Below are 24,785 nucleotides of genomic sequence, written 5' to 3'. Positions count from 1 at the left end.
TTCCTGTTCCATACAGAGATGGAATAGGAACTGTGATATAACACTGTCACCATTGTCTTAGCATATACTGAAAAGGGGTGTATTTACTATATGCAGTGAACACAGTGACTGGTGACAGGATGTAAATGAACAGTGTAAATTGGCTTACATTTTACTGTTGGGTTAAGCTGGCCTGTGCAACTGTAATCTGTAACGATCCAATGGTGGAATAAACAACTAACTAAGGTTTCGTATAAAACAGAATACTCATTTCAGAAAACTGCTAAATTTCCAAAATGATTTGAAGTGTCGCTTTTTCCTTTAAAACAACCAGCAGTACTGGGAATTGTGCCTCCCGAAAGATACAAATGGCCAGCCTTTGTCTATGTAATTTTAACAAATTTATAACCAAGGTTACCCTCATGCTCTCTCCGACTGCCTGACAGTTAAAAGAATTCAGCACTTCTGGCTGTCAAACTGGCCTCTAACCATTCATATCACAATCCCTTTCTACACACTATGCATCCTATTAGACAACTCTAATATGTATCGCACCCATTTTAGTAATGTTCGCAGTATGTGACACAGATATTTTGGAGGCAATGTCTCTGAAAGACAAACTGTAGCTTTCCAGTATTCCGAAAATAAATTAAAGCCTCCCATTTGTTTTACCAATAACTAAGGAATTACGTACATTCCCACAGTATCTAAATATAGTTCTTTTGTAAAGAACAATATGACTGCTATGGACAAGTTAACTTCTCATGCTCTGCTGCTCCCCAGCTGCTGAGGACGTGTTTCAACACAGCTTCTAGGTTTTCCTCAAGCGCTACTGATGCATTTACTCGTCCCATTCCACTAATCCTCTCACTGCTGCTGCATATGTCGGATGTAGAAACCAATACCTCAAGAACTAAATGAGATATCACTCTGCTTTCAATTTTAAATAAAATTTCTATATTTTATCTACATCTCTGGAGCAATTTATGAGCTAAAATCAACCAGTCACAAAATTCACACAATGTGTTTTTACCTCTGAAAATTCTGCAATGCTTTATTTAATTTGCTGCAGCACAGTAGCTATGACAAATAACTGAAAGAAATCCGCTTCTTTATCGAGCAAAGATATCTGACTGTAAGGTGTGCATACTATTTTTTTTCTTCTGAACAGTTTCCTTAAAACAGATCATAGTACGTCAAAGTGGCCGGAACCATGTCTCTCAACACAGGTAACAGCTCCATACAACCAGTACAGCAACGACAAAGCCATGCTTGGCAGGGAATGTAGAGAGCACATCTATAGCAGGGAATGGGTTAACTATACACCTTTATTTGAGAGCTTTGAACTATAAAAATTTTATCATTTCAACTAATTAAAATCAGTTATACGCTTTTTGTAATAGAAAAGTCACAGGAAGCACATTGCACTAACCTGCTTGAGTGACATCTCTCCTGGGTAGTCTACATATATCACTGGCACATGCCTAAGGAAACGATGAGAAAGTGGTTTTCGGCCCGGATCAGTTGGGGGATTGCAGGCCCCAACAAACTGAATCCGTTCCAGAGACACCCATGCCTGGTCTGAAGCACGGTAGAAGCCACAATGTTCTACTAACTGCCGCAGGAATGAGATTACTCGTTGTGTGCCATACTGATCCATGTCAGGCAAATTGATCTCATCACAAAACAGCACCAACCATTTCCCCAGCTAAAATAAAATTAAAAAAATAAAAATAATGAAATCAGTAAGATTACAAAACAGTACCACATTTCATAATGATCCCTTTGTCACCTTAGCATATTTCATTAATAGACTAAAAGCATGGTGCTACCATAAGAAAGTGCCTTTTTAAAATTCAACACGAAAGAACTACAAATACTTTAATCATTAAAAGTCATTACCTGTACTGGTGCCAGAACAACGCCATTAGGTGTTTTTCGGTATTCACAATAGTGGTCAAATGTCTTCAGGAGCAATTCTGGTGTTGTAGCTGATGAGAAGTTGAGCCCGACTACCTCCATATCAGGAAGAGCACGCAAGGCAGAAAACAAGGTCATTGTCTTCCCTGAGCCAGGAGGCCCACACAGAACTGAAACAGATGTAAGGTATCATCAGGATCTATACATTGCAATACGTGCGTTCTGGATGGGGGGGGGGGGGGGGGGGGGGGGGGGGGGGGGGGAAGAGCAGAAAATACATTAACATAACACTAAGGAACCAAGCCAAGTGATGATTAGAAGAACACACTGTGACTTTAGTAAGTGTGACCAGAAGTTCTATTCCATTCAAACTACGAATACGGCTACAAAAGAAAAGCGACATTACTAATTTCAACATTACTGTTTTCTGTGTTGTATTCCAGCATTTGCCTTAATTTAATGATGCTACAGAATACCTGTATCTGGATAGCCCTCATAATTCAAGTCTAGTTGTTTCTTGAAGATGAGGGGGAGATGAGTCTGGAGAAGGGGGTTTTTAACAAATTGGGAAGGGGGAGGAGGTGGTGGTGGTGGTGGTGGGGAGGCAGTGTCCATCTTGTCAGTCGACCCAACAGATCCTTTGAAGTAGTCAACCGGCATGGAAAATGGCGACCCACAACAACTGTGAATGGTTTGCCATAAATAAGTCTGGAACTTTTAGATGACTCAAACAACAGCAAGGTATTCTTTTTCAGTTTTTCAGTCGTCCTCAAACTTTTGAGAGTACTATGGAAGCATAAGCACCTTTTTGGCACCTTCCTGAAATTTTACTACAACTGCTCCTACCCCACAACCGCTAGCATCGGTGATAAGTTCTATCTCAGCATTCTCACCATACAATGCTAGAAACAGATCCCTCCTTAACGACAAGCACAGATTTTTCTTGCTCTTTGTTCCAGGAAAATTTGGCACCTCCCTGCAGTTCTTGCAAGGGTATGCCTTGGGACAGAAGCACCAGTAGGAAGAGCACATTCAGAGAAAACTTCTCATGTCACAAATGTGCCAAACAGTCACAAAATCTGATGGCTCTTATTTTCTCTGGATCAGGACAAACCTTGATCATTCATGAAGTACCCAAAGATTTTTATTTCTTGGACAATGAAGAGGCACTTTCTCCGATTCAGGAGGAGACCTGTAGCCTGAATACACTTCAACACATTAAAGACTCATTGTCCACTCAAGATGTCTAAGCAGGTTGCTCATCGTATGTTCAAAGGTGACTGGAGTGTTGCACAATCCAAGTGGAATTATTTTGAACTCTGACGTAGTCAGGAGTTATGAAGGCAGCTTTTTGGCCAGTCAACCTTGATTTGCCAGTAGCCTGTCTCTACGTCCACATCTGCAAACTACTTTGCTCTCTTCAAGCACTCCAGGGTATCAGCAATGTGCACCAGTGGCTAACATCTTTCTCCACGATTTCATTCAGTCATTGGTAGTCAGCGCAGAAATGCTATGTCCTGTCCACCACAGAAACCACCAGGGAGGACCAAGGACACACTGAAGGTTGAATGAAGTCATCTTGCAGCATCTTGTCCCCTTCCTCCCAGATTATCCGTCATCCAGCCAGCATCTACATGACTGCTGGCTATTTAGAGGATGATACCCGATGTTAACATTGTGTTTTATCATGGGTCACTTGGTCTGTCTTCGTCACTCCAGATTTAAAAGCAGCTGAAAATTGATGCCAAATGGTTGTCACTCACCATCCTTGTTCCTTAATCAGGCCATATCTTACCGGCAGTTCAATAGTGGCTTGCTCCTGCATTGACTGTAGTGGTCGTGGAGCATGATTCTCTGTCGATTACGCCAAGCTGCCTTTCCTGGACTGGTACTGTTGTACCTAAGCATATACCTTTAAGAGTTGAGTTGTGGCTGCTCTTTACACTTGGTGATCTAAAGTTCCCCTTGATCATCTACAATGCATATGATTGTCCCTGGCATCAAGATTTATTTTGTGACCCTGAGTGATCTTTGCAGTCAACAAAAGCTTCTTAGTTTAACACCACCACCTTCAGCAGCAAACAGCCATCCAGAGCAATCTATGTTGATCTGTATTTATTGTATTAGCTTTGTCAATCTGGTGCTCTCATCTTCCACAGTCTGACTGCTTGTGATGCCTTCTGTTAAAATTACAAATTCGAAGGGCTGTGTTAGATCACTGATAGTTATTTGTGCGATACGTGTTCCAGTCAGCTGGACGTATTTTCCATTTGCTGACCTTCAGCATAATCACTTTTATATCTTGGAACAGTCTTCTTTAGCTGCTGCCGAAAGGCATTTGACATCACATAAATAAAAAATGCCCCGCAAGATAACTAGTGCCCAACTGGGTTGGCCATCTAGAGTGTTTATCGGGTTGATGTTTTTGGTTATCATCTCTTGCTTACTCAGTCCTACAATTCTCATTGACATAAATGCTGTATCTCATCTCTCTCAACTTTTGTGTATGAGAGGCAGTATTGTGGCGGTCTTCTGTAACAGGCATAGGGACCACATTTTGAAGTTGATCATACTTCTTTCATCGAACTCTCTTCGGTTGTACTTCCTCAGTGCATTGGCACCACTTGATTAATGCTTCTAACATTTTCTTACTTTGCCAGAGAAGCCTGTGACTCCTTTCACCAAATTCGTGGTTTTGTAGACTTCCATTGTGTCTACATTTACAGTGTTGCAAAGGCCCAAAACACTCTGTGTGTATGACTGTCATTTTTGCCATGACTTTGGACCCTGTTATTCAACTAAAGTTCTGATAAAGAGACTTCCTGTTTACTGTCACCAAATGTTTTCTTTGATTCATCCTGGAATTTGTCCCAGCTATTAAACTTCTCTTCACTGTTTTTGAACTATTGCTGAGCTGTGTTGTCCTGTTGTGTTTGGTGACTCAGTTGAATTCTTTCAAGCATTTTGTTGACTCTTTGGCCAGCATCTCTGGGAAAACACTAATGGATGCTTAATGTGCAGCTGACTTGCTGCTGGCTTGGAATCCATGGGTTTGTCTCATATATGAACTGTGGGAACAATGTACAGCTTGTATTCAGGTTCTTGTCTGGGTAGCTAATACGTTTTACACCGCCAAATTGGCACAACGTTGTAGATTTCTTGAGAATACCTAGTGTGTTCCCACCTTCTTACTGACAACAATGTACTGCCAAAACCGAACTGATCATCCCCTGGATGCAGAGTGCAGCTAAACATCAAATGTTCCAGGTTATACAAACATTACAAAGATAAAACATTTCAAGGACCTTCTTGAAATGACTAGAAGAAAATAACAAATAACTGCTGGTGACTATTTGAAATGATGACCCACAGCACACCAAGCAGCAACGTTAACCACTACACCAGTAGCTCCCAACCTTTTCGAGAATTCCCCATGTGCAATCACATATTACCTAGTACCTCCCCCCCCCCCCCACCCCCCCCCCCTTTGCCAACATCACCACTTAACTTTAGAATGAAAAAGTATTTTATTTGAATAAATTCATTTTTAAAATGATGAAAGCTGAAGAATATTTAGTTTCTGTACGGATTTTGTTAAACAAGGAATGAATGAGTCAATGAGATAATTAGTGCAACTTATTTCTAACAAACTTGTTTTATGAATATAAGCAGACATATTCCAATATGTCTGCTTGTGTCTGTATGTGTGTGTGTGTGTGTGTGTGTGTGTGTGTGTGTGTGTGTGTGTGTGTGTGTGTGTACCCGTCCTTTTTTCCCCCTAAGGTAAGTCTTTCCGCTCCCGGGATTGGGATGACTCCTTACCCTCTCCCTTAAAACCCACATCCTTTCGTCTTTCCCTCTCCGTCCCTCTTTCCTGACGAAGCAACCGTTGGATGCGAAAGCTAGAATTTTGTGTGTATGTTTGTGTGTCTATCGACCTGCCAGCGCTTTCGTTTAGTAAGTTACATCATCTTTGTTTTTAGATAAACTTGTTTTATGTAATGATGAAGCGATTCTCAATGCATTGTGAGAGCTATCTACAACTCCCTCTCAGAAAAGAAAGTAGACAATCCACGTTGGGAGTAGACACTTGTTATGAAACATGCTTCATATGCACCGATCTTCCCCATAACGATACTTGCTTCACCTTGATCCTGGACCCCCATTTAAAGTCAATCAAATTAAAATGTATGCTACAATAAGTCTTACTTTTTGTAATCGCTTGACTACTGGACTCCTTACTTCTGAAATGGCACAAACTGGCAGCAATAATAATAATAATAATAATAATAATAATGATAATGAAAATGATAATAATAATAATAATAATAATAATGTGATGTTGTCCCTACACCAAGGTGGTAACCATTACACAGTTACTACTGTGTTGTGCTGTTCGTAAGTTAGTTTATTGTTGGGAAGTGAATAATAAGGCAATGCTGGTCCACTGCAGGAACTATAAGGGACAGTCAAATGAAAACGAGACAGATGAGAAAGTATATAAACTGTTTATTATTTCCAAAGTGGTCACCATAATACACTTGTGCCTCTGTTAATACATATATCCCACTGTGAGATAAAACGGTCAATGCCCTCATGAAAAAATGTTTGCAATTTTCTTTGGAAACATAATTGTACCCAGGCGTGCACTTCTTTCGAAGTAAATCGATCGCCAGCAAAAACCTGGAAATTGTGTGGGGAGAGATCAGGGCTGTAGGAGAACATGTAAGAGCTTCCCAGAGAAAAATACAGCAATGTAGTTGAAACAATGGGTATGCCTGCTCCAGGAAAGTCATGACAACCCTTTTCTTTGACGCAAGTGCCGCCCGCTGCCCACTGACTTTCTGAACAAAGGCATCACAATTAACGCTCAACGATGTGGGGGCACTTTGAAAAACTGAAGCTTCCCATCAAGTCCAAATGTCCAGGCATGTTGAGGGGGAAGTGTAATTCTATTGCAGGATAATGCCCGCCCACATGTTGCCTAGGGGTGTTTCGACTATGCTGCTGAAGTTTCCCTGGGAAGCCCTTACACATCCTCCATACAGTTCCAATCTCTCTCTTCACGTAATTTCCACATTTTTGAAGACTTGGGGTGGGGGGGTGGGGGGGCATTTGTGGCCACTGATTTGCTTCAAATGAAAAAGTGAACACCTGGGTACAATCGTGGTTCTGTAGGCAACCACAAACATTTTTCCATGATGGCATTGACCGCCTTATCTAACAGAAGGATGTTGTTTGAAATGATAAATAATTTACTTACTCTTTGCCATCTGTCTCATTTTCACTTGACTGGCCCTTATACTTACAATATGGAGAAGGCATTTTCACGAGATATTTAAGCATATGTGCTACACCTTCTCATAGGTACACAGAACAAAGTACATGTTTAGTGTGTTGTCTATGTATGGGAGATGCTGTTCATACATTAGTTTCACAAGCTGTAGCCTCCACCGCAGTGTCTTGCATTAATGTTAGCACAGTACAGTTACAATAATTCAAGGCGAACGGGACTGGGACTACCTCAAACTTTCGAAAATCGGATTATCAAAATTTATGTGGGGAAAGAAATACAATGTTTGTAAGAATAAACCATATGAACAATGCCTCACTTGCTTTTTTGTCTTTTTTAAAAATACTCCGACTTCTTTTTAGTTTCTCAGTTCAGAGATTCTTCAAATCATTTCTTTGCAGAAAACTGTTCCAATTTAAGTCTGTTCTTTGGCCAGTGAAGAAAACTGTTCCATTTTAAGTCGGTTCCTTGGCCAGTCACCAACAGTAACTTCACTGACACCATATTCAAGAGCAATTTTATTGTTTCTTCTTTGTCAAGTCAGTTCATTGCTTCCAACTTTACATTCAAAGGCGCAAATTTGTATTTCTTTGTGGCAGCACTCATTTTTAGGTGTATAAGCAAAGCAGCCAAAAAAGAAAACCAAACAACACTGTGCTTCACCGATAATGACAAACCTAAAACACCACTTTGAACTAAAGGTTTTATTTTAATTCCCAGATTCTAAACATTAAGACTCTACTGTATTTAAAGAAAAACTAATTATTATTGGTAACTTGTGGAACCAATATTACAAAATAGTGACAGTAGCACTGATATTTAAAAAGTGATTTACTTTCATTACTTGTTCTTGCCGATCAGGAAACAACATTTTACCCCTTAGGTGGCAACTACCCCCAGCTTGGGAACGACTGCACTACACCATAATGATGACACCAGAGCTCGAGGCAATATAACAAAAAGTCATTTTATGCTTACCAAGAGGTTTATGTTCAGCCAGCCAAGTGTAAAGAAGGGATTCATGCCTCACAGTGTCCAGAGTTGGCACAACTACATCAGGAGCTGCAACTTTGTGTGTCTCCACCTCAATCTGAGGAACCTTGTTTGACCATGGGCACCATTCTCCAGTAATGCTCACCTACAACAAAGGAAACACTCTAATACACGCTTGTGCAAAATACACTGAGGTGATGAAAAGTCATGTGATTGAGACACAGTAAAACCCCTATTTTACATTTTCATGTGATCCAGACTTAAAAAGGGCAAAAATTGAGGAAAATGCAGAACCAAGGAAAATTTTAAAACCCCAAAATACGAGCAAAACCATGTGTAATTGGCATATATGATTAAAAATTGTAATCCTCTCCAATACAATGTACAAAATTTGTATAAGTGAAGGAAATTAAATATTCAATAAAATGTTAATACAGTAATTTGTGATAATTAATTCCATCAGTTCTTAAAAAATCACTGATGTGTAACAGCAAGTAAAAATTCATTAAAAAACTGAAACTGGTATAAGGGTACAAGGTAAGCTAGCTATTTTCTGACATGCTACACCCACAAATTATACATCAAAACACCCAGAAAAAGCAAAAATTGATGAACATGGTGAACGAAACCAAAAGCTGTGAAGTATGGTGAGGAATCTAACGTACTCTAGTGACTTGAGCGCAGTGACCTCTAGTGTATTGCTTGTAGATTGTATTTTTTTTTTATTGGTCCTGTTGTCTACATAGCAGCTTATGCATAAGACATTGGACAAGTCAAGTTATAAATATACAGGCTGAAAGTAATTTCAAGGCATACATATTTAAGCTTACAATAATACACTTTACGCACAAGTATTTATATAACACATTTCATAAATTTAAATATTCTTCAATGGAATAAAAGCAGTGATGCTGTAAATATGACTTTAGAGATTTTCCAAATGTATTGACCTCAGTGATAGCTTTTATGTTTTCAGGAAGTTTGTTATAAAGCTTAACTCCCATGTGAAAAGTACCTTTTTGGCACAGTGCTGTGCTGATTTGAGTCATATGTAAGTTCCTGTTTTGTCTGGTAAAGTGCTCATGTATATCACAGTTTTTTTGTAGCCTCTGGTCCTTGCCTATTACATTTAATTTAAAGAACAAAAGGGTTTCCATAATGTATACACACGGTAATGGGGGAATACCAGATTTCTTAAACAGGGGTTTACAAGAATCTCTAGGCTTGCACCCAAACAAGATTCTAATGGCCCTTTTTTGTAGTTTAAAAGTGCTATTAGCTATTTTAGAGTTTCCCCAGAAGGTGACCCCATATCTAAGACGAGAATGAAAGTACGCATGATATGCATTCAATACTGTTTTCTCACTACAGCATGATTTTAATGAACAAAGAAGATAACATGTTTTGCTCAGTTCTGCATTGAGACATTCAATATGCTTATTCCATCTGATGTTACTCTGCAGCCAAAGTCCTAAGAATTTGGTTTCAGTACTGTTACCAACTGGTTCGTCATTGATAGAGACTGATGGGATAAACATGTCCTTGTTAGGAACATTGTGGAATTTTAGAGCAACGGTTTTCTTACTGTTTATTACAAGCTGATTACTCTGTGCCCAGCTGCTAAGTTGTTTCGTGACCGTGTTTACTGTCTGCTGTAACTGTTCGTCGTCGTCTCCTTTTAATAGAATCGTGGTGTCATCTGCAAATATTATTGATTTGTGTGCATCAATATTTAAGCTTAGATCATTTATGTACAGAAGAAACAGAAGGGGTCCCAATACGGATCCTTAGGGTACACCACATTTTATTTGTTTATAGTCAGATAAGTGATTAGATACAGTTTTTAGTTCAATATCTGTGTGCTTGACGCACACTGCCTGCATACGATTTGTCAAAAAGGAACTGATCCACTTGTTGGACAGACCTCGAATACCATATCTTTCTAGCTTTGATAGCAGAATTTTATGGTGCACCATGTCAAATGCTTTTGACAAGTCAATAAAGACTCCTATTGTTTCCTGTTTTTTGTCCATCAGGTTTAGGATGGAATTGATGCACACATAGACAGCCGTTGTCGTTGACCTCTTATTTCTGAATCCATGTCGTTCATTACATAGGATGCTGTTTTTATTTATAAATTTCGTAAGTTTCTCATACATAACTTTTTCCAATACTTTAGAGATGCAGGAGGAAATTGTGATGGGTCTGTAGTTATTTACATTGTCTTTATCCCCTTTTTTATATACAGGAATAACTTTTGATGTTTTTAACACATCAGGGAAAGTGCCTGCCTGAAGTGAGCAGTCGCATAAATGTGTGAGTACTTCAATTAGGTTTGATGCGCTCTTCTTTAACATTGTTGCAGGTATACCATCAATACCTGCCGATTTGGAATTTTTTAGTCCTTTTATTGCTTTAGCTACTTCATCTTGTGAAACAGAACTGATGTACATTGATCCTCTACATGTACTTATTTTATATTCATTTGCCTGGATGCTCTTAAAGTTTGATTGTAACATATTTTCAGCAACACCTGTGAAAAAGTTGTTAAATGTATTAGCTACTTCTAAGGGGTTTGTTACTTTTTTATTTTTATGTGATAGTGTTATATTTTTCCAAGGTTGTCTGTATTCTCCACATTCTTTTTTTATAACACTCCACATAGCCTTTGATTTATTAGCTGAATTATAAATGATTTCATCATTACGCATTATTTTTGCTGCTTTTATTACTTAATATTTTGGAGTATTTTTTATAGTATGCGCGTACTACAGGTGAGGAATTTTTTGAGTTACATATTTCATGAAGTAGTCTTTTCTTCTGGCATGAAACCCTTATTCCCTTTGTGATCCAGCTGTTCGTTCTAGAGTTTCCCCGTATGGTCAATGTTTTCAGTGGGAATGCAAGTTCAAAGAAATGGGTTAATGTATCCATGAAAGAGTCTAATTTTTCATTTATATCATTCATTTTGTACACTCCTAGCCATTTTTCTTTCTGTAATAAGTTGTTGAAGTAGTTCACATTATGCTGATTATAGCTTCGATATGTTGTTCTAAGAGACATGTTGTTAATAATACTGCCTTGTACTTTTATGCTTAATATTTGAGCAAGATGATCACTAAAACCTGCATTGAAAATTTTTAGTGAGGTGTTGTGTAAACTCTTCTTTACTAGAAACTGATCAAGAGCTGTTTTGACAAGTTTCTGATACTCGGGTAGCTGCTTTTACTTCAGCCTTTAAATTGTAGGACGTTGCAAGGTTCAAAATGGTCTCCCTATTTCCACTATTCGTGAGGAAGTCAATATTGAAGTCACCACAGATTATCAATTCACAATCTATTTTATTTACTTTATTTAGCAATGACTCCATTTTGTTTAAGAAAAGTTCAAAATTCCCGGACGGTGATCGGTAAACTGTAGCAATAACCAGGTTGAACTGAGTAATTTTTATAGCTGCAATTTCATAATCCTTTTCGACATTTGCCCTAGTTAAGTCAGGTAGTGTAATAAAATCTACATTTTCCTTTGTGTAAATTGCTACCCCCACCCTGTTTGCTGTTTTTCCTGCAGTAGTAAGCAGCCAAGACAAATTTGTTTATTTTCGTATTCTGGATTAATTCTGGGTTAAGCCAGTGCTCAGAAATGCATAACACTGAGATATCATTAAGTTCATGTGTCAATAGAACGTTAATTTCATCGATCTTATTACGCAGGGATTGCACATTATGGTGATAAATTTTTAGTTCGGGCGTAGTCACGATTTGGTAATTGGGAATCATATTTACAGCATCACATACCTCTAGTTTAAATTAGGAACATCAGCAGCGTTGTATTTTCGTTCTTCTTTCTTGTTTATTTTGTTTTCCTCGCTGTTGGAAAGATGTTCAGGAAGCTGATAAATTGTTCTATCCCTTACAAGTCTTTCTTTGATTATTTCACTAACACGATCACAAACAAATCTTTTCCCCTCATAGTTCAAATGCATTCCATGCTTCGTGTGCAGATTTCCATGCAGCTTGCTTATATCCAGTACATCGCACTTAGTGTATTGAGAAAACAGTTTCCTTATTTTAATGTTTGTTTTCCGAATATCTTTGTTTACACACGAATTATAAATCAGATCATGCCTATGAGGAAGTGTGGCAACTACTGTGTTTCTGCATTTATTAGCTTGTAAAAAATTCTGTAGCGTTTTCACGCAAACCTCTGCTTCGTTTTCCTTGTTTATTGTGCTGAGGAATTGAGTACATTTCACACTACTTTTTGCAGGAACGAACGTAATCATGATGTAGTGTCACTCTGAAGGCAACCGGAAATGAGGCTATCTATTTATTGATTGCTTTAGTGCTGACATATGTTTATGGATGTGTAAGTAACAGGAGAACCTCAGCTGTAGTGAGAACTCTTCATGGAAATGTGACTGTGGGTGCACAATGTGCGAAATATTTGTGACAAGAAAGAATATGAATGTTACTGCTCATCATTTCACTTGCAAACAATGACCTGCCTAACAACACACACTGAAATTGTCACATATTCGAAAATAAAAAGCCAAATAATTCTGAGAAGGAAGAATATGGATTTTATTACTACTCGTTTCATTCTCAGCCATTAAAACTGTTCTCTCAGTTTCCTGCCTAACCACACACACTGAAATCACCACATATTCATAAATGAACAGCCAAATATTTATTTCATCCTTTGTTCTCTAATCAGACGGAAATGTTAAGTAAGTTCAAATATTCGAGAACATACTTTTATTACATTTATAACAAAGTCTCAGAAAGTGTTAACGACACTAAGTAGGAATAAAATTTTAGCATGTAGTAGAATGTGAACTTATCACCTTTAACTCCATAAACCACAATGTTATTCATTATGCTACAGCTTAATTCAAGGATTGTCTCTCATCATAATATCTCTCTAAGCTTTATAGTTTTCATGCTTTATTAATGACATTAATGATAAGGTTGATATGTTAGTGATACATTTTCAATGTACCACTGCTTTGAAACATCGTACTTTGACACACACACACACACACACACACACACACACACACACACACACTAGAAAGGAAATGAACAATTGAACTGCACGCAGTTCACACTGGGGTCGTTCACACGCACTTGCAAAAATTGATAGTCAAAAGCCCACTAATGACGTCACGACTGCAAAAAGTAGTGTGAAGTCTACTCAGCACTACTGAGTGGTTGAAAAGGAGCAGTCTGCAGTATTTCCATGCACCGTTTGTACTTTGAATTCGTCACTTGCTGTAGTGTAAACACAGGAGGTTTTGTGAAAGCACGAGCATATTAACCCTTCTGCAATTTCAATGTTTCTCTGTCCCAGTAATCCGTTACATTTGTAACAATCTGTCTGCCATCACAACATGTAAACACCATTGAGGACTGCGACAAAGACAAACAAGCCATCACACAACTGTTCACTAAACACGTCCTGTTAATTGTGGTGCTGCACATAGTAAATGGAGTAGCCTACACTGGCTGCAGTCTGTAGAGGCACGAAACATTCTGGATTCTGTTGACAGGCTCTGAGCAGAACTCAAACGGTTCAAATGGCTCTGAGCACTATGGGACTTAACATCTGAGGGCATCAGTCCCCTAGAACTTAGAACTACTTAAACCTAACTAACCAAAGGACATCACACACGTCCATGCCAGAGGCAGAATTCGAACCTGCGTCCGTAGCGGTCACATGGTTCCAGACTGAAGTGCCTAGAACCGCTCGGACACCGGCCGGCTCCGAGCAGAACTACTGTAAAAAAATTTGTGCACAGCAGTGAATAGTGTATGAAATATAACTACATAAATTAAACCTAAATGGAAGTTGAGGTCACTCCATTTGCTATACACCGCTCACATCTAGCACACTGGACTCGCATTCGGGAGGACGACGGTTCAATCCCGTCTCCAGCCATCTTGATTTAGGTTTTCCGTGATTTCCCTAAATCATTTCAGGCACATGCCGGGATGGTTCCTTTGAAAGGGCACGGCCGATTTCCTTCCCAATCCTTCCCTACCCCGAGCTTGCGCTCCGTCTCTAATGATCTCGTTGTCGACGGAACGTTAAACACTAACCACCACCACCACCACCACCACCACCACCGCTCACATCAGCTGTACTTTGAAACCAGCCACCAAGTAAGCATGCTATTTATCACTCTATATGCTAGAAGCCACTTCATTAGCCTGACGTCACCCTGCTACAGAGTTACTGGCTGCAATTGGGAAACAAACATCCGAGATTTTGTAATCCAGCAGTTTTGATGGTATTTCAGTTTATTTCACCATGTAAGTTATAAATTTTTGCTATTTTAAGATGAACATAAAATGAAAGAAAGTTCAAAACTGCTTGTTTTATGGGTATAATTTGTGGGAATTGTGTGTTGGGAAATGGCTCATTTACCTCGAACATCATTAGCAAAAGTGATAGTCTTTTCTATTACGTACCGTACATTATAACAAGTGCCAAAACCCACTTTTTCCTGATAGTTCTTTTATATGATGTAAAATTTTGAAATTTCATTCTTGTTTGTAGATTTGTGATTTGGTTATGTGAGTTGATGACATGAGTGTTGTTAAAATTGCTGCTTAGGAGGAGGAGAATGAAATTCTCCCACAAACTGATTTATAGCTCCTGTGCTTGTTCATGCTTTTCAGTTCAGTACCTTAGAAATTTCAATGTTTTGTAGGTTAAGGTCTGTAAACTTACTACATAGTGAGCTAACCAAAGTGGCAAACTCATTTTACACGTGTTAGTGTAGTGTGGTGAGTGCGCTGGCTGTTGGGTGATGTAACAAGTTGCCAGCCAATGTGAGCTCATGGCTCACAAGCCGGAAATGGCAGACATTTCCTCTATTCTGACCGAGCATATTCTTTGAGACTCAGTGTTTGAATTTAAAAGGTTGACAATCAATATTATTGCTGCGTACAGTACATCATAAATACATGTAAGAAGGTGAGATTGAGTAATAAGTGGCACAAGTAAATGTGGCAGCTGGGCCCCTTTGTCACATATTGGCTTGGTCTGAAACACTTCGCACCGACTCATTGCTGCCACAACCTAGCAGAGGCTGATAGCGACTGTGCAGTGAAGCTAAATGTTACAAGTTGTGTTGGCAATGCTGATCATTGATTACATCAGCATTTCCTCTCTCATACCTCCCCTCTTCACAATGGCGTAAAATATTCCCTTAACTACTACTCCTCCACCTCCACCAGTGGCGCAAACTGTTTGTCTTTTGGGCCACTTCATTCAGTCACACCAAATGTCAACAGGAAGAAAATGAGACGAAGTCAAGTGAGACATCAAATAAGAATTTAGAAATGAGGTAAACCCTACTAGGAAGAAATGTAAAAATCAGGAAATTTTCAGCACTGATCTTATGGGTTTTTCACAGGGAGCTACAAATTTATGGTGCAGAATCGCGGAAAACAAAACCAGAGAATGTAAAATCAAAGTTCCACTGTATTCACATATAAAGAGGCCACAGTGTTGGTGCCTTCACTAACAGCAAGGCATTGCCTGAGGCGCCTCTCCTGGTCTAGTGACCATATTGGTTGGACCCTAGACAACTTGAGAACCGTGGCCTATTCAGATGACTCAATTTCAATTGGTAAGAGCTGATGATAGGGTTCAAGTGCAGTACAGACCACAGAAAGCCATAGATGCAAGCTGTCAATAATGCACTCTGCAAGTGTGTGTGTGTGTGTGTGTGTGTGTGTGTGTGTGTGTGTGTGTGTGTAATGGTGTGGGATGTGTTTACATGGAATGGACTGGGTCCTTTAGATGTTCAGCTACTTTTAAGACCATTTGCAGCCACTGATGGATATCACATTCCCAAACAACAATGGAATTTTTATGGATGACAATGCATCTTGTCAACAGGCCACAATTGTTCGTCACTGGTTTGAAGAACATTCTGGACAATTGGAACAAACAGTATGGCCGTCCAGATCCCTTAAAATCAGTCCCATCGAATATTTAAGGGACATAATCGAGAGGTCAGTTTTGTGCACAAAACCCTGCACCAGCAACACTTTCATAATTATAGACAGCCATAGAGGCAGCATGGGTCAATATTTCTTCAGGGTCTTCCAACCGCTTGTTGAGTCCATGCCGCATCAAGTTGTTGCACTACATCAGCCAAAAGGAGGTCTAACAATATCATGAGGTATCCCATGACTTGTCGCCTCAGTGTATTACACCACTGAAATGGGAATGGACACGCAATGACAATAACTATTAAAACTGGGATCTATAATATATTAGGAGGCTGCAGAAATTTAACTGTTTATGGCAGAAACTGTAAACACAACAAAAACTTTCGTATATATTTATGCTGTACATTTTTACAAGAAAAATAAGCTTTCATTTGCTTATTAATCCCAACCCTGGGAATTTTGCTGTAGTTTCCATATGTATTCTATGAATAGCTGTTTAAATATAGTGGGATAGTTGGGAAAAGAAGCAACAATGCAGAACATGAGAAAGCTACCATGGTTGAAACAATGTGAAATTTCCTTTATTTGGTACACAAATAAAAGTTGAAGAAACTAAGATTAAGTCCACCGTTTTGAACCATCCTAAACTGTTAGGAGCTGTGGACAGCAGGGGTCAGGACACCTGTACAGTGGAATATATTCTGAAGCTGTGTATGTGCAAAACTCAGAAAGTATACCCCAACAATACATAGCTACTTTAATGTGTACTGCATTTTTATCTTTAATCAAACATTCTAAGAAAGAAAGCTCAGAAATTTCACACCTAATAACTATTCAGTAGTTATTTTGTAAATAAATATTTTCTCTGCCAAAGATGAAGTCCAAAAGTATTGTTAACACCATGAACAGTACTTACCTCATAATCAATTATTGACATACTAGTTGATGGTGGCAGTGCTATAGTAGTGACTGAGCGGATAAAGTCTCCCAAGTCCTGCCGCACTTTGAGCTTTGCATCACCAGCAAAACTCCACAGCAAAGCATAAACAAGGCATTTGGGAATATATCTTTCAAGCTGCTCAGAGGGCAGGGGAAAATCAGGATGTGAATGGTTGTACTGTAAAACATTCCTGAAACAATACGGTATAATTTGGAGACATTCCACATTATTACATGCTGTAACTTATCAAAATTATATTTCTGTATGTCAATGTAGAATTGTCAACTGTCAGTGTAATTTTAAAAGAAATCAGCAGCAATTCTCATTAATGGAATTTAACTTGCATGCGTGTCTGAAGGAACAGACACTGCTTACGATCTACCACTGTAGAAAATACTTCTAAATTAATTCACTGCCTATGAATTTCTTGATGTTGTTTCTATTAGGAATAGGACCCCTTACCAATAGTCACTTATGAAAAATTGTGTGAGGTTCTAGTCCAGATCTGGCACAAACCTTCACCTCACTACTCGTTCGTGGATCTATACCTAATACAGCTGCTGTCAAGGAATTCACAGGCAGCAAATTAATTTTGAAGGATGAAATTGAAACTGACATGATTTTAAGAACCAGAGTAATGACACTTAAAATGAAAAAAGTTTTAAGAAATTTTCACTAAAAAATGAGAACATTGTGATAGAATGGGAGATTTTATGTTTGAGCAATGGGAATGGAAACAAACAGAACAGTGTTCACAAACACACAAATTCCATTTCCCATTTACACACTCTAAAAGCAGATTTAGTCAAGATAAAACAGAAATATAAGAAATGGGAAGAAATTTTGAGTGTGTTTTATGCAAGAGAGAAGAAAGTTTAACAAAACTTTCACTTGAAAGACAAAGTGCAAGAAAGCATTTTGAACTGAAAGGAATACTGTTAGCACCTGTTGCAGCATTAAAGTGATGCCAATGACATCCTATTTCAATCTAAATTGATTCTGCAGTTAAAATTTAACTCAAGCTACATTAACAGAATAACTGCATCTAACTTATTTTTTATCATTAAAAGTCTTACAATGTTGCCTACAGTCCCAATATCTCTCAATGTTTCTGCTAAGTACAGTTTATGCATGATGGACACCTAAAGAAACTTACGGCTGGCTTACTTAGTTCCTACCATAAAATATGGAGGCGTGTCAGTTATGGTATCCCTTCAGTTTTATTATGTTTCATTATTGTTCTGTTATTATGAAAGTTTTTATCTTTCTATGTAACATGTTGGACATAAGGACAAATGCAACAGAACATAACATGCAGATGCAGGTTCAGGTTATAATTCAAATTCCACTGCAAAGTAATATCATTTCAAAAGGAATTCTCAATGTTAATATGAAGAATTGCTCTGTAACTGAGTCAACCTGAATAACTCATTTAACAGAATGCCCCATTCCAGATTTTGCACAGAAAATTTTATGTCACTGTCAGTGAAATCACTAAGAAAGCAATAACCATTAACAACATGGAGGTAATTAGCAGATAATGGTAGAGCAAACAATGCAAAAGAACTAGGTTACTGCAGCACAGTTGCTTAAGCAACTTCATTTTTTTTTCCTTCCAAAATGGACTTCTACAGTTCTGGCCACTCCATAAAAAGAATGATTACAACATTTGAAGATTTACACAGATCAGTGACTTTACAAACATTTTATTTCAGTAGAATGGTACTGAAACCTTAAATGCTGAAACTAAATCACAGAAATATCAGCATAAATGAAAATAATTTTTTACCTCACACTTTGGTTGACCATGGAGAACAATGAACTCAAAGCTCTTAATCTAGTGAAGTCCATAATGTGTTCTTGCTTCATAGCAAACTCCAGGCACTTTACCACAAGACCATCAGGGGAAAAGAAAGGCTGAAGAATGCTGGCAACCTCATTCTGGATCTAAAAGAATTATTATTGGTCAGTGAAAGTGAGTGTTTCTGTAACTGATAGATTATCATGATAGATTATCACTACTCAGTTATCACTTTTTTATTACCTGTAATGCAGGTGACATTACATCTTCTTTTTTCTCTGTCTTTTTACCAAAGCCAGAATCTTCATCACTTTCCTCAAGTGGTATGTTCCTAAGACGGGACATGTAATTCTCAAAAATCATTTCTGTTGACAGAACATCCTCTGAGAACCACACCATACCACAGCGAGAAACAGTAGCCAAAGTTGCATACTTAAGATCTTGAACCTGTAACAAAAATTAAGGCAAAAGGTATACAGAAGTTAAATTTAATAATAATAATAATAATAATAATAATAATTTTTAATTGTGACATTTATAAAAATAAATAATGTGAATGAAAATACTATATTTTCACTGTTTACCCTCTGAATATAGCCTTTTTACCTGAACTCCCAGATCTTTGTCAGCAAAGGTCTCAAATGATTGTGTGCAAATTGGCAGCACAATGTAGGTCTGTTGAACACAACAGATGTTTCATTCCAATGAAATTTTGCCTAATCAGATTTGTTATGTGCAGTGAAAACACACACACACACACACACACACACACACACACACACACGACCACAGTCTCTGGCTGCCTAGACCAGGCTCTAAATGTGGCAGCCAGAGACTGGTCGTGTGAGTGAGTGAGTGCGTGTATTCTGATGAAGGCCTGTTTGGCCAAAAGCTTTGTCTAACAGTCTTTTTGTTGTGTCTATCTGCGACCCAGCATCTGCACTATGATGAGTAGCAACTATCCTTTCCAAAATATTGTCATCATTCCAACGTCGATTCCATTGTTACATACTAACAATTTATATTCTTCACATACCTCTTATATGCCACAGACAACAAAAGAAATAATTATGCTCAAATAATATAAGCAAGAGATATTTAACTAACCTCAAACATCACTCTAACGTTAGGTGGAAGTGAGAGTCTTTCTCCATTTGGCAGGGTAAGCAACTTGTTATCATCCAGCACAGAGTTCAAATTCTCAACCCACTCAGGATCCACATCACCATCAAAAATTATCCACTGCCGTTTGTTAATTTCACCACGTACATTGTCAATTATCTTCCTGTAAAATTGAAGATCATACATTGTAAGTGCACAATATACATTACTAAAATAAGCTACCAAAACATAACAGAAGCAAAACTGATCAATATTTGGTACATTTAAATTACAGCCACTACTTATCGGCTTCAGTGTGTTTCTCTTAATATTTGATTAATGTTACAACAGCTCTCTCTGCACCATTTGGCAAGTTATCTTTCAGAGAGAAAGAAGGCAAGAAAGGTATCTACAGAGTAAAAACCATGTGGTCTCTTCTTTTAGAGTGACTGGGATATTTTATTTGAAATGGTCTCTCTGTCTGATAATACCTGAGAATATGGGTGAAAAGTCCATCAGTCCATTCTCTTGTGTTGGGATCCAACACACCATAAAGAGCCTCTTTTGAAATTGCCTTGGGATCAATGACATGTGCCACACCCTCAATGCCTTCAAAGCGTTCAAGTGCTTTCAACAGGATTTTCCATGCAGTTGTCTTGCCAGAACCACTTGGGCCTACCATCATTAAGCCGTGGTTCAAGTTGCAAATCTGGTACAACTGGAGAACCTGTTGAAAAAAGCAAAACATATGAATAAAAAATTTTAAAACTTTTCTTATAATTAGTTTATGAAAGTAACATTAATTCTTTTTTCCTAGAAAAGTCTAGTTCTAAAACTGTTTTAACACTTTTGTTAACTCGATGATTCCACAGCACTCACTCATAACAGTTCCTGAAATGTAACTTTTATGTATTTTGGAATATTTGTAACAGCTTTGCTTCTGGGTGCCTTATTTAATGCATTTCACAAGCTTTGGCTGAATGAACTGCTCAGATTCTGTTACATTCCTGCCCCCTTCATCATGTGGGATAGTCAGCTTTTCTGCAGATTATTTAGAATGACTGACGTCGTACTTTGCAAAAAAAAATCCCCATGTTTTCCACTGTATATCTTCCAGATTTTTCCATCTAGTACTAGTTGATGGGGCCAAAAGTGCAGGTTAGCAGTGGAACTGCATCTGTATTAATGGCACTTAAGATGGTTTTTTCCACTTAGTTTGGATTTCAAATTGAGGCCATTATGACTATGTACTCATAAGGCAATCTATTTTTTTATGCAATGGTCATCTTCCTTGAAGGAGGTCTAAATGCTTTTAGGTTATGTTTCCAATGCTTCTCTAAAACCCAGCAGTTTGGATTTTTTCCCTTCCTTATGTTCATACTCCCATATTTACCCAGCTTAAATGGCATGCTTCTGTTTCTAGGAGACACTGTTACAATTTGTGGGAGGTGGGTCATCTGCATTTCTGTTGAAACGTATAGTTCAATACCATCCATGTACGCCAGATTACTTAATACATGGTTAAAGTCACTGCTGATTTTTATGGTACTCAAACTGAGTAAATATGACAGTGGGCTGAGAACCAAAAGTGGCTTGATATGTCATCCTGAAATATGCCTCTATTGATTCTAATTTTCTAAGTTGTTAATGTAGCTTCCTGAGGACAAACTAACGAACAAGCATGTTGATTTCAGAAGACAATATGGTACATGATAAATATCATCAAAAATTCTTTGGATTATGTACCACAGTCTGGTTAAACTAATACATATAAATCAAATTCAAGAAAGGTTTGTTGTTTTCAAAGCATGGCAACAGTTTCATTTGAGCCTTAATACCTTCTCGTATAGGTTCAATTCATAATTTGAAATATTTATTAATGAATAAGTTCTTCTCAAAAATATGTATTCGTATATCTACACCACTGTAATATTTATTTTGAATGTGATAGTGATTACTCCATAACAATTTCAGCAAAGGAGCAAGTTCAGAAATTAACACAAAGGAATTTTGAAACGTGTGTCTTCAATCACTGTGTCTTCTCCTGAACTGACAACATATGTTTGCGTTTGAATAAATTCCTAAATTGTACTCTCATAGTGTTTTATCAGCAATGGATAAGCTGATGAATTACACAGTTCCTTTTGAATAAGACTGGATTATATGACCATCAAAGAGAGTATGTCATAACAACAGAAACAATGAGAGATAAGTTATTGGGGACAGGGAAGGGGGAGACAGAAAATTTTATGCTGTGCTGTATGATAAGGAAAACTAGTAACATGTACCCAGCACTATAAAATAAATTTCACAATGCTAAAATTACATCAAACTGCACTTCATGCAAAAAGTATTTACACCACTTTGCACAAACAAATTTTGCACTATTGCAAATTTGCATACCTTTTCAATCCATGTTTCTCCAACAGATCCCTTTGCAAGTATTGAAAGTAAGAACAAACATTATGTAAGTAAGTAAAAACATTATTTACACTGAACATGCCACTTAGTAAAGTCCCAACACTAACAACAGATTGGCATACTTCATTTTTACCTTTTCCATCCAGGTTCCACCTTGCTCTTCTCCTTCACCACATACTAGGTATTCTTCCTGGCACACTTTACGGATCTGTTCCTTCAACCCTGAAATGGAAATGGTGTTGCTACAAATCATTGCCCTCTGAACAGAATTTTAAGAACTTCACTGTAGTCAAAACTGTCTTACACAGATTAAGAAATGTATGTGAACCAAGCTAAACTCACAGTAGATATTGAAAATAAAGATAATAAACAGAATTGGCTCAGGACAGAACTGGATGAAAATATTAGCTGAACATTCACAAGAAACATCTGAGAAGAGCTCATAAAATAATTTTCAGCAATGAAGATCTTAATGAAATAAAGGAACATGCATGGCAGGTTACCTGTAAATAATTTTATCATTTACATCTTGTCTTTATAACAGAACGTAAGATTGTGTATGTCAGTAATTTCTTTACGTGTAACGTTTTATGTAAATATAGCCTTTGACTGCGAGTTTAACAACTAAGAGACAGTTATCTTTGGTCATGCGGAAAGGGGGTCGATCTTTGGTAGAGGTGGTTAAAGTGCTTTGGAGAGGAAGCGTGGGCTGGAGGAGGTGGTGATACAGATGTGGTGTAAAACAGTCTTATTTGATATTTTTGTATAAGTGTTAAATGTGAATAAAAGAAATAATAGTGATGTGCAAAACTAATGTAACGTTTGCTCTCTAAAAATCAAAATACCACATCGCCCTACAAACCAGTTAGTCTCTTCCAAACACAAAGAAAAACCGCAGGAACATCGCAGTGGAATCACCTCTAGACTTCACGAAGACAACAACACAGCCATCGATATGAGTTAAGTACCAAACTGTTCGTACTTGTTAACGACCTCGGACTATAAATTTGAATCTCCTGTAGTGCCTGAAGTCACCATGTGGACAAAGGAGTAGGACAACTCAAAGAACTGTGGAAATCTTAGGAAGAGGTCTGTTAAACTTGGGGGCTCGTCCGGGATATTACAGTTAAATGCGATGGGACTAATTGTGCTTCGTTTGCGGGACATTACAAACTTTATAATTCGTAAAACATGAATAACATTGTACACGTTTTTCCTGGACCAGAAAACGTAGTGAGAGAACCAACAAAGTGCTGGCTTATCGGAGAGGTGGACCTGTGATCGACGTCGTGGTGTGAAAAGATAAGTACAATTCTGCTTTGTTTTAAACTTTTCGTCGAAACTGTATCCAAACACGTGGTGTCATCATGACGCTATCAGAAGAAATTAAAAAAGAAGTTGGAGAAATGTTAGACTCGAGCGTGTGTGGTGTAAGTGACAATCCAGATGACTCACAAACCAAAAGAAAACCGGATCAACAGGACTGTGTAAGTTTACTCTTTGCCAGAATGGGACAAATGCAGTCCGAATTAACAAGGGCAATGAACTCAAATAGTGAATTCCTAGAATCGAAAATAAATGCATCCAGTGAATCGCTGGAAGCAAAAATGAAAAGCAACGGGGATGTACTGAAAGAAGAGATCTCAAATTTAAAACTTCAATTAGGAGAAAGTTTGAAGGGCGTGAACTCCAAAATTGAAGCTATAGAAAATAAGTTTGTGACCTTAGAAAATAAGTTAGCCACAGTTAGCTCAAGTCAAGGGAAAGAGATTGAAAGGTTAACTGCAGATCAAAGAACTGTGGAGGAGAGGGTAGACAAATTAAGTCTAGATACAGAATCAAAAGTTAACTCCTTAGATGCTGAATTAAATAAGATACAAGAGTCTGTAACATGTAATTTAAGTGTAATAGACAAGAGATTCACTGAAATGCAAGATAATTTTGTGTCTAGAAATTTATGTATGAATGGTGGAAGTGTGTGGAGTAATTCACCTGTAAAAAGTTTTCCTTGTGATAATTTACACCCTGTAGATTTTTTACAACACTGCTCTGACAACCTTGTTACTGCCATGTCTGATAATCTAAAGATTAAATTTGTCAAAAAATTTCTTGAGGGAGAAGCTTTGTCTTGGGCAAACCAACATTTTTATGAGTGGAAAACGTTTGATGATTTTAAGAAGAGTTTCTTAAATAAGTTTTGGTCTGAGACTGAACAGGGTAGAATAAAAAGTGAATTTTTAAATGGGCCTAGCTTCAGGGGCAGAAACAACTCAATGAAAGACTTTCGCAGGGATCAACTTAGGAAATTGGTGCATCTAGATAAACCCTTCGACGAAATGACGCAAGTTGATGCCCTTAAAAGGAGGTTAC

At 37.9% G+C, this 24,785-nt stretch overlaps 1 protein-coding gene across 3 annotated transcripts in view; it reads right to left on the bottom strand.

Annotated features, from left to right (window-relative positions):
• Nucleotides 1-24,785, bottom strand: part of LOC124787868 (dynein heavy chain, cytoplasmic) — a 233,671-nt gene that overhangs the window by 92,055 nt on the left and 116,831 nt on the right. For 2 of the 3 annotated variants that reach the window (XM_047254837.1, XM_047254838.1), the window contains 9 exons: nucleotides 22,549-22,637; nucleotides 20,486-20,721; nucleotides 20,001-20,178; nucleotides 19,137-19,340; nucleotides 18,882-19,039; nucleotides 17,069-17,282; nucleotides 8,171-8,330; nucleotides 1,882-2,069; nucleotides 1,412-1,687 (listed from right to left, as the gene is read on the bottom strand). In XM_047254837.1, the coding sequence (XP_047110793.1) occupies nucleotides 1,412-1,687; nucleotides 1,882-2,069; nucleotides 8,171-8,330; nucleotides 17,069-17,282; nucleotides 18,882-19,039; nucleotides 19,137-19,340; nucleotides 20,001-20,178; nucleotides 20,486-20,721; nucleotides 22,549-22,637 (1,703 nt within the window). Of the gene's footprint in view, nucleotides 1-1,411; nucleotides 1,688-1,881; nucleotides 2,070-8,170; nucleotides 8,331-17,068; nucleotides 17,283-18,881; nucleotides 19,040-19,136; nucleotides 19,341-20,000; nucleotides 20,179-20,485; nucleotides 20,722-22,397; nucleotides 22,428-22,548; nucleotides 22,638-24,785 lie in introns of all 3 variants that reach the window. The other variant, XM_047254836.1, reaches the window with a different exon arrangement.

Source organism: Schistocerca piceifrons, chromosome 3 (assembly GCF_021461385.2).
Source record: "Schistocerca piceifrons isolate TAMUIC-IGC-003096 chromosome 3, iqSchPice1.1, whole genome shotgun sequence".
In the NCBI taxonomy this organism is placed as follows: Eukaryota; Metazoa; Arthropoda; class Insecta; order Orthoptera; family Acrididae; genus Schistocerca; species Schistocerca piceifrons.
The sequence above is the reverse complement of the archived record's forward strand: the minus strand, read 5'-3'. Positions and strand labels throughout refer to the sequence as shown.